A 10551-nucleotide genomic window follows, 5' to 3' on the forward strand; every position below is an offset into this window, starting at 1 on the left:
ACTTCAAGTTCCAGTCATGTCCCTTCAAAATGTGGCACGTCTGCCTCCGCTCCCAACAATTCAAGAAATCATCCGAATGTTTGGACTTTCAGCAAGGAAAAAACTATCACAGAATTTCCTTTTAGATCTGAATCTGACCAAAAAAATTGTGAAGTCTGCGGGGAAAATAGACGGCTGTTTTGTGATAGAGGTTGGTCCAGGGCCGGGCGGAATCACCAGACCCATCCTGAACTCTGGGGCAGAGAAAGTCTTGGTTGTTGAAAAAGATAAAAGGTTCCTACCAAGTTTACAGGTGATATGATTGTGATCTCTATTCCCTGTGTTGTGTCAAATTACTTTTTAAATTTGATTGAGCAAACTTAAGAAAGTGTCTGGATGAGACAAAACAAGATTTTGTATTTTGAATGATGAGATGTTAAATTATAGATGATCATTATTGCATTGATTTCTTGCTGCTGTTGAGAGAGGGGGAGGCATTTTATTGTCCAGTCCATATAACAGCCTCTGTTATTACAGGAACTTGGATATATATAACAGAGATAAATCAAATTCCTGTTTTTTTCTCACTAAGTGTAAGTAATATGAACCTGGCTGTAATAGGGTACAATTTGCGCAGACTCGGATATAACAATGAACTTGCAGTGCATTAACTTGCTTTCGATCCGTCAAAATTATCAACATTTGTCTCAACCAAGACATTTCGCCTGTTTATATGATTGCTTGCCTAACATAAATTTTCACCCCCCCCCCCCTCCATAGTGTTAGGGTCATTCATTGATCGATTCCGTCTCAGTGTCCGCAAAACAGCCCTCTGGAAAAGGATCTGCAGTAATCGAATACATCTAGTAAGCTAAAGGTGAGAAACTGCAGAGCTTCATAAATGGATGCCTAAGAAGGATAGTGGGGATCAAGTGGTACGATAGAGTCACAAATGCTCAACTGTGGGAAAGAACAAGCGAAAGGCCAGACATACAGGTGAAGAAATGGAAATGGATTGGGCACACCCTGAAGAGACCCCCGACAAGCATCATTAGACAGGCTTTGATGTGGAATCCACAAGGAAAACGTAAGAAAGGAAGACCAAAGATGACATGGAGGCGAGCAGTACAAGCGGAAATGGAAAAGACGGGGACATCATGGAAACAGTTAGAAAAGGATGCACAGGACAGGCTTCGAGAAATGTTGTTGATGGCCTATGCTCCACTGGGAGTTAAAAAGGTCAAGAGAGAGAGAGAGAGAGAGAAGCTAAAGGTGCAATGGGACTCGCTTTTAAACAGGGAAAAACTGCCGGTCCCGTCTGTCCAGTTATATATCCGAGTTTGATTGTAGTTGTTTCTGTTAGTTTGTTATTTATACATTGAATTGCTTATATTTGGCGTAGCAGAATTGACTACAGTCATGGAGAATTAATTTAAAGGTTGTAGTTACCATTTTCTATGGAAATGATGTGGTATGTCCAAGGCGTATACTGCTTCTTCCTAAGAGCTTGTAGTTTTTATTATATATGTTGGCTATTATATTTTGATATTCTTGTAGCAATTATGAATAATTACTGTTGTGTTGAAAGTAGCAACTTAGTTAAAAATAAGTCTATTTCCTATTGTTCTATTTAGGTTTTTTCCTGTTCTGAACCCTCGTGAACTTTTTCCCCACATGTTGAGCTTCATGTATGCATTGCCTTGCAAATGGTTTTCGTTCTGGTTTGGCACAACTGGTTTTTCTTTGAATTTGGCTGTCCCATTTTCATTCAGCTTATTATAAGACAATGTGACTTTTAGAAACCCACAATTTTCGATACAATAATATAACAATAAATCTTGTCCAGCATTTCTATATATATAACAACTTTGCTTTACAATTCATTGTCATTATATCCCCAGCTGTTGTCTGAGGCTAGTAAGAACAAACTGGACGTGATCCACGGTGACATTTTGAACTTTAACCTGGAGTCAGTCATTCCAGCAGAACACAAAGTGGCATGGGCAGACAATCCTCCGAATGTGCACATCATCGGAAATCTCCCTTTTAGCGTGGCTACTCCCTTGATCGTTCAGTGGCTGGAAAGCATCTCCACACAAAAGAATGCATGGAGTTGTGGGAGAGTGCCTCTTACTCTCACTTTTCAAAAGGAGGTATTGTTTTTATTTTATTTCTTCAGTTGGATACTTGAAAGTTTTCAACTTATTATAGCTGATTCTGTCCCTTTTTTTAAGAAACTTAGGAATAATAATCTTAATGAATCCTCGACTTTTTTATGAGAAGAGTGGAACTGATATGTTGTTTGTAAAGTGCAACAAATACAAAATTGTAGACAAAAGTATGATGATGTCCACAGTTATTAATGATTATAATACGACCTCTCATCATGGTATTTTGTTTAAAGGTAAATAATCCATATTATTCGACATGCTGTACCAGTTTATCACTGTTATGTCCTATCATTAGGACTTGGATGGAGAGGGGGAAAATTTGTTAATATCAAGATGTTTTTGTCTCACGAATTTTTTGCTTATTTGGTATTTTCTTTTTTTAACTGGGTTCGTTTCACCTATTGGATATCACAGGAAGAGTTATTGAAGCCTGCAGACACATCTGTTGAGCATGCTGACAAAATGAGTCTCTACTCTCAGTCCATGAATGGAAATACTAGCCAAAAATTGACACAGGGGTCGAATTTCTAGATTTTCAACTGATGCCATTTGCTTCAAGTTTAACATGTCTCTTATCATTTCAGACTAAAAAATTTACAAATTCAACCTAGAGCTATAAATTTGACGTATCTACTTCCTTAGGAGTTAAATCAGAGAAGGAGCCTATTTTATCTACATGCCTCACATTTCTGTAAAAATTTTAGGTTGCAGAACGTATCATCGCCCCGCCAAAGTCAGAGTACAGATGTCGCCTGTCTGCCATGTGCCAGTACTTGTGTGATGTCAAGCTCAAGTTCACAATTCCTGGTAGGTTCTTCTCGAGAAATATTCTCTTGATCACATAATTACAGCAGGATTAAAACCGCAGGCTTGCCAACTGTCCTGAATTTCCTGGGACTGTCTCAGATTTGGCAGCTGGGAATTTTAGAGGATTTTGTAGCCTTATCACCTACATTACACCCAAAGCAGTCCCACTTGATGTGATTGTGTTTGGGGTGACGTAATCTAATGTTCAAAGGTTGGATTGCCCTGACTGGGTTTTGAAAAAAGTTGACAAGCCAGAAACTGAATGCGGGTGGTTAGCGGGTGCTCTTGTGTGGTTTGCTCCTTCTTTCCTTTCAAACATCTATCGTCCTTTTCTCTCCTCCTTTAATTGTGTTTGTTACTCTCTTGTAACACTTTTAGTCTTCGGCACTTTTTTTACCTTATTGTGTTGCAAGTGCCTTAAAACTCTTGCTAAAACTAAAACTAAGAAACTGAATCTAGCTAGCATACTTCCAAGTCTCAGAATTTGCTTTGAAAATGTTTTCTCTCTCTTAATGGATAGAAGCAAGGTGCCTGAGGGTCTTCTCTGTTAGTCACCTTTCCGTTCTTTTCACTGACAAGCTTTTTCTCTGCACTCATAGTCATTTCTTTGTGCTTACTGCAGAAAATGTTTACTGGCATATAGTGGAGATTCCCCCCACCAGAGCAGTGCTACTGACTGAAGCTGTCTTCAGACCATTCCCAAAGGGGGGATTAACATGTTCTTATGCACAGTAGAATTGTAAAATGGGCTGAGTTATCAAGGTCGTCCTCATACTGTGCCAGAACAACATAAGGGGAACTGCTGCTTTTTTTTCCCTCATCCTTACTATTGTCATTTTTCCTCTACTTCTCTTGTATGTTTGTCGCTCTCTTGCGAACTGCTCTTTCTGGAGTGTCTTGAAGTCGAAGCAGACTTTGTGCTGTTGAGACTAGAGAGGTGAGCAGAGTAAGCCTGATTCTCTGATTGGACTTCTCTGTTGACATCCACCCCTTGGCGCTCATATGACCTTATGCAGTTGTGAACGCTGTAAAACCTTGCTAAAACTAAAACATAAAACATGTTCTGGAGTTACACATTTCTCTTGCAAAATGACGCTAGAATGTTTCAAGTTGAAGTGCTTTGTATTTGGCGTGAAACATACAATTCTTCTTTTCAAATTTTTAAACTGAAATAACAAGCCAAATCTTCTTAATTTTTTCAAGGTTTTTAAAAAAATTTTTCAAGGTTTTTGTGACTAATGTTCAAGTTTTCTCCCCCTTGCTTTTCTTCCCACAGGCAGAGCCTTCGTTCCACCCCCAAAAGTGGATGTCGGAGTCGTGCACTTTACCCCAAAAGTGAAGCCCCTCATCTCCCAACCTTTCCAGCTGGTGGAGCGAGTGAACCGCCATCTCTTCCACCTCCCCAACAAACTCTGTAAACAGTCGCTCAGGTCAGTCAGTGCTGTTGGCATTGAGCGTAGAGATAAAATTAAACTGAGCTACTGAGATGCTGAACCGGGAAAGAGAAACTAACTCTTAAATGCTACAGATCAATTACAGTCTTGAAAAAGAGGATAGCCACAACTATTTTGACAATTTTTTTGGGAGCACATTCAACGATATCTCATATTAAGAAACTGCAATAAAAAGAATTTTCAAAATTTTTGGTTTAGTACATCTGACTGAACATCTGGCCAGTGATTTCCTTTTTGTTACAAATGTAGGCATTTTTACCTATATGTTTTTTCTGTTCTTTTGATTTTTTAAAAAGATACAGTCGACTTCACCTGTGTTGAACTCACTTGTGTTGATCTTCAGTTTAGTTGATTTTTTTCTCAGGTCCCAGCACCTCCTCTCTTTTACAGGTCCCAACTGGTAAGTTGAACTTCAGATGAGCTGATCTATTTTTCACTCCCTCGATGATATCAATTCATCTCTAGCTAGTCAACTGTAAATATGCCAGCATTTGCATATTGTGCAGTTTTGCATTTTACAGCATTCCATACCTTGATTCAGCTTTTTTACAACTGTTTATATTTTTTTTACTTATTTCTCCTTCCAGCACCTTGTTTCCCCCTCACCGCGAAGATCTTATCTGTGACATGTTTGAGCTGTCCGGCATCGGTCAACAGGTGCGACCGTTTCAGCTGACTAACAAAGACATCAAGCGATTGTGCGACGCCTACGCCAGGGTGACGGACAAAGAACCCGACCTTCTGGACTACGACTTCCGCGACAGGACGGAGGCGCATGCGAGAAGACACAGGACACAGACGGTTGTTAGTGCCTTGGAGGAGCGTCTGCTAAAAAATAGCTGACAGAAGAACTGTTGCAGAGCAAATTAACTTACGAAAAATGGTTGACAGAATATTGTTGCAGATTGATCTTTAAAAAACGACTTATAGGCTCTCACGGTGGACCACTTCATCTGTGAGGTGTCTAGCAGGGTTGTACAAAGAACTAGAAAGTTATAGAATGAAGGAGATCTTTGAAAATATATGTCTGCACAATAAAGGAACCAGATGAAGTCTCTGCTGTGCCAATGGTCATTGACTTTGCCACTGAGTGGAATGTCACGAAGCAAAAACAAATGAGCTGTACTGCATTTGTGGTGTAGTGGTCAGGCACTCTGCTGTCGCACGCAGGAGTCTCAAGTTAGATTACTGAGTGGAGAGAACATTTTTACTGAGTGTATGTCAGTCTTTTTGTTGAGATGTTGAATCCCTCTCAGCCCAGCTTGGCTCTTAAAAGGCAAGGTCAGAAGCCCGCTCCTAAATAATGTAAATTGTATCGATGGGAGTGTAAAAACGTATACTTTAAAAGAAAACTTTTCCAACGTAATGTGATGAAATCATATAATTTTCCCTTGATACTGGTACCACAGGCTTTTTGCATTGATAAGGGCATAAAAACACCTACGTTTTTTCAAAAAGCCTTTTCCAACATATTAATATGATGAAATCATATAATTCCTCCCCTCCAGCGACACATCTGGCTATTTCTTTGTTAGCAACTTTTGAAGGGTTGACTGTTCTTTTGTTAGATCAGAGAAAAATTCTAACATCCCTTGGTCTGTTTCATGAAGTTGGAAGTGCTGATTTACATAAATTTGTACTGTCAGCAGTATTTGTGTTAATTTTTAAAAAATGAGATGTCAGAACTTGTGAAATGAGTGTGCCAGTAGTGTTAGTTTGAAAAGGTTTTAAATGTATAGGAAATGTAGTCTCTGCTGATGTTTCCCTTTGTCTGAATTTGTTTTAGAATGCAAGAGTGTGGGAGAGCATGCTTTTCAGCGCGAGAGCATGCTTTTCAGCGCCTGTCTCTTTATTTTGTTGCTGAAGAATTGATACCATGATATGTACATAATTTGTTGAATAAAAACCTCTTGTTGCTGCTGCAAACTCTACCCTGTTATTGTGACTTTGTTCAGTGTATACGTTTCCTGCCATTATTTTTTAGCTCAAGAAATGTAATTGTTGATGTTTTGTGCCATCATTGACACAGTTTAGATCATTTATGAAGCAGGCTGCATCAACTCTGCCTGTTAGGGCCAACCCAGGATGAGATGGATACAGTACAGTGTCCCAGCAAACACTCAGGAATCGAACTCACATCTTTGGCATGTGAAGGCAAAGCCACTAACCATTGCACCTCTGACACTGGTGTTTTTTGTGTATACAATGTGTGTGTGTTTATGTGTGTGAGCGCTTGCGTATGTGCGTCGTGCGTGTATGTGAAGTGTTCTGTCTCTCGAGAAACCTTATTCTTCTCCCATGATTTCAGAAGTCAATGAGCAGATTTTGCAGGTAGTTGGAGGGTGCCACTGGTGGGTCCTATTCCTTTTCTAACGCTGCACTTTGTCTGTCTGTCTGTCTCTTTTTCCCAGCGCTAAATAGCCATTATTGTGTCGATGTGTGTTTGCTTTCACAGTTAACAAATATACTTTCTGCACAATGGGCTGATTCATCAATGTCATGCTCATAATTGTACCTGAATTGCAACAGGGAACTGCTGCTTTTTCTTTCCTAATCCTTACTATCGTCATTTTCCTCTACTTCTTTTGTATGTTTGTCACACTCTTGTAACCCGCTATTTCCGGGATGCCTTAATAGTTGAAGCAGACTTTGTGCTGTTGAAGCTAGAGAGGTGAGCAGAGTAAGCCTGATTCCCTGTAAGGACTTCTCTGTTGATATCCACCCCTTGACGCTCATGTGACCTTTTGCAGTTGCAAGGGCCGCAAAACCTCTACTAAAACAAAACTTCCTGCACCCCAGTTTTGGAAAGCGTGTACATTTTACCGCGTCCTGTATTCATAGCTGTCAACCAGTAGGTTAAAAACGAATTTCATACTTTTTTAGAAGTCTGAGTATGGAAGTCTATTTTTGTGTTGGGAAAAAATTTCTGTACAGTGGAGTCCACTTATAACGAGTCCGGAAAAAATGACAAGTCTGTTATAAAGACACTATTCTAAAACCCCGTTTTTTTCTCCTCGTTTCCTTTGTAAATAAAATACTGCTATAGCGCTATCAAACATGAGAGTCGGTTATAGCGGAATATTGCTGCTGCTGTGCACAGTGCATAGGCCAATTATACATAACGTAAAACCTCGCCAGTCGAGAAATTTGTTGATGATCTTGCGAAACAAAGAATAGGAGAGCCCATGTGCGTCAATAATGAAGGCCAGAGCAACTGAGCAGGGAGGGTGTGGCATGCGCAGACAAACAGAACGCATCATGTGATATGCCAGCGTAAGCCTAGTTTAGATGATCAAGGGCTACCATGCCTCTCACTTCTCCGATGCGAGGATGGAGAGGTCACAGCAATGTGATGGACGGAGCGAATGTGTGACGTGCGCGAGCAGACGGAATGCACCACAGGGTATGGTGGGGTGGGGGAAAACACAGCGGGCGAGTTAGCCAAGAGCCCTTTCTTTCTGATCGCCAACACCGAGCTGTCAGTCCACATCGCTAGATCTAGCGCTAGAGAAAGAAACCTGATTTGATTTTTGATCAAGTAAGACCCAGAGGTCATGTTGAAACAAAATCGTCATCAGGGTAGATAGCAAAAGGAAATAAACAGAACACCAAACTGTATTTTGTTTTTGTTTTTTATTTTTTGTTTGTTTTTGTTTTTGTTGCTGTTGTTTTTGGTTTTTGTTGTGTGGTTTGTTGTGTTTTTTATTGGGGGGAGGGGGGGGGGGTTAAGTTGGCAGTCATGTGTATTGAATTGACTCATCTGAATTTGAATATCTTTGCTTACGTGGTATGGTATTGTTAGGATCTGTCACAGTTCTCAACAACAACAACAAAAAAGCGAGTGGGGGTAACCGGCGGGGGCTCTGGTGTGGTTAACTCCTTTCTTATCAAGCATCTATCGTCCTAAGTAGGCTAATATCTTCTCCTCCCATTTGATGTTACTCTCTAGTAACATCTCTTGATCTTATCTTCGGCACTTACTTATAATATTATGAGCTATTTGTGTTGCAAGTGCCGTCAGACTCTTACCAAAACTTAAAGCAGATACTAAACTGAGAAAAAAAAACAGCGAGGGCCCAAATCTTGGTTCTGATTTTGGCGCTTTCCTTTTCTTTTCTCTTTTTAAAATTTTCTCCAAACTTTAAACAATGACTAATGCGCTTGTGGAGTGATGCTGACAATAGACTACGTGTGGCCTACTGTGCTTTGTTCCACCGTCAGTGTCACTGCTTACCTTACATCTACCTAAATCACAAATGTTGTACACCTCAGTGGACACAATTTAGGTTATTTAGGAGGCAGGCTGCTTTGGCCCTTCCTGTCAGGGCAAAGCCGGGTTGAAAGGGGCAGGCACAACGTTCCAACAGACAGACAGAGGTACTCAGTTTTAAAGAAAAAGGGCTCCCGACACGGGAATCGAACTCACTTCCTCTGTGTGCAAAAGTAAAGAGGCTAAACAATACACCACACACGTAGGTTTGCCTTCTGCTCGTGGTGCAGATAGCTGTTTCTGTGAAAGTCATGGTATCTGTTCCGCGCAATTTACCGATCGGCGCAATCTTAAGGTTGTGCTGCGCGTTTTAACGATCGTATAATTGCTCGGCAATCTGAAGATTGCGTTATTAATACTTTATATTTTTTTAATGATTAAAAAAAAAATTACTTCCATCTTTATTCTTTTACTCACATCAAGGAACATTCACATACATTACCAAAAGTGTAAAAATATCTGAAGAGCCCACAAGTGTGATGCAATGCCAGGTAATCAAACTCAAAGCTCACTTCACTTCCATCTTTATTCTTTTACTCACATCATGGAACTTTCAAGTATATTTTCAAAAGTGTAAAAATATGAAGATTAAAATTAAAATATGAAACTGAAGAGCTCATAAGAACGATACAATTTTACGATCGTTAAAACGCGCAGCGCAATCTTAAGATTGCGTCGATCGGTAAATTGCTCAGAACAATATCTTCAAATCTATAACCTGTTGCTTTTCAGAGCTAGTTGAATTATAATACAGTCTAGCACTCACAAAGCGAACATGATATTTTTAGGTCCCAAATGTTTCTTATACATGTAGATCTATTCTTTGTATTCAAAACATGTAGATCTATATAACGAAATTTGTACAAAACGAAAAGATTTCCGCGTGCCGCCGGTTTTACTATGTGCGTGTCAGACTGCAGTTTGGTATTATGTAACTGTGATTAAAAGGGTTTGGTTAATTTAGGCTGGCATTTGTGTGTTCTCTGAGTCATCACGTTGTTGTAAACAGGTGTTCCATTTTTCTTATAAAATAAGTCTTTCATTTGTAACCGACAGAAGTACACATAATATGTGCTATTAACTCGTTTGTTATGAGAAACCGTGACACGTTTGTGTATCTGGGAGAGAGGAAGAGAGAGAGAGAGAGAGAGAGAGAGAGAGAGAGAGAGAGAGAGAGAGAGACAGACAGACAAACAGACAGACAGACAGACAGACAGACAGATAATGCGTGGGATAGAGAGAGAGAGAAAGAGAGAGAGAGAAAGAGAGAGAGAGAGAGAGAGAGAGAGAGAGGGAGAGAGAGACAGACAGACAGACAGAGAGAGATAGAGAGAGACAGGCAAACAGACAGACAGACAGACATTCAGGCTTACCACATCTCACCACAAGTTCCCACCGATGCAGTCGGTCATTGTCGCCGAGCGTAGCCTAATTCCCAACGTCTCTGGTTCCAATCGATCGTCAATAAGAGAGGACTTCGGTGCCACTGGTTGTTGGCTGACCCTCCCCCTTTCCCTCCACCCTCCTCCCCCTCCTCCCCTCCCCCTCACACACATTTTCACTCTGTCACTGTATGCACGCGCCCATGTCCCGGTCTAGTCGCGCCCGGGGTGAGCAGTGTTTCAGAATTTCCTCGTGTGTGAGCCCATGGGTGTGTGTGTGGTTCTAGATATTACGTGCTGTGGAGATCAATGGCGACCAGTTTGAGCTGTGAGTGAGAAACTACTAGATCTACTGTATGTCTAAGTGCCGGGTAGTAGCTAGAGTGTGGTGAAAGGGTATGCATGCTTGCAACTTCCAGGACTTTACAGTTATAATCTTTTGTTGGTGTTGGAAAATGAAGATGCATATGTGCGGGCGTGTGTGTGTG

General features: G+C 40.6%; 2 protein-coding genes across 2 annotated transcripts in view; both read left to right on the plus strand.

The window, feature by feature from the left end:
- On the plus strand, positions 1-6340 carry LOC101847724 (mitochondrial dimethyladenosine transferase 1; the record flags this gene model as incomplete). Its single annotated transcript, XM_005098386.2, is given in 5 exon segments — positions 1-292; positions 1881-2132; positions 2855-2957; positions 4234-4387; positions 4999-6340. Coding segments are annotated over 5 exon segments (1057 nt in total), but the record flags the coding sequence as incomplete, so codon positions are not given.
- Positions 6341-10242: 3902 nt separating this feature from the next.
- LOC101853086 (contactin-associated protein-like 2) overlaps positions 10243-10551 on the plus strand; it is a gene marked incomplete in the record, with an annotated part of 226156 nt that continues 225847 nt past the window's right edge. Inside the window, 1 exon segment of the mRNA XM_035969774.1 lies at positions 10243-10391.

This window comes from Aplysia californica, unplaced genomic scaffold (assembly GCF_000002075.1).
Source record: "Aplysia californica isolate F4 #8 unplaced genomic scaffold, AplCal3.0 scaffold00181, whole genome shotgun sequence".
Classification (NCBI taxonomy): domain Eukaryota; kingdom Metazoa; phylum Mollusca; class Gastropoda; order Aplysiida; family Aplysiidae; genus Aplysia; species Aplysia californica.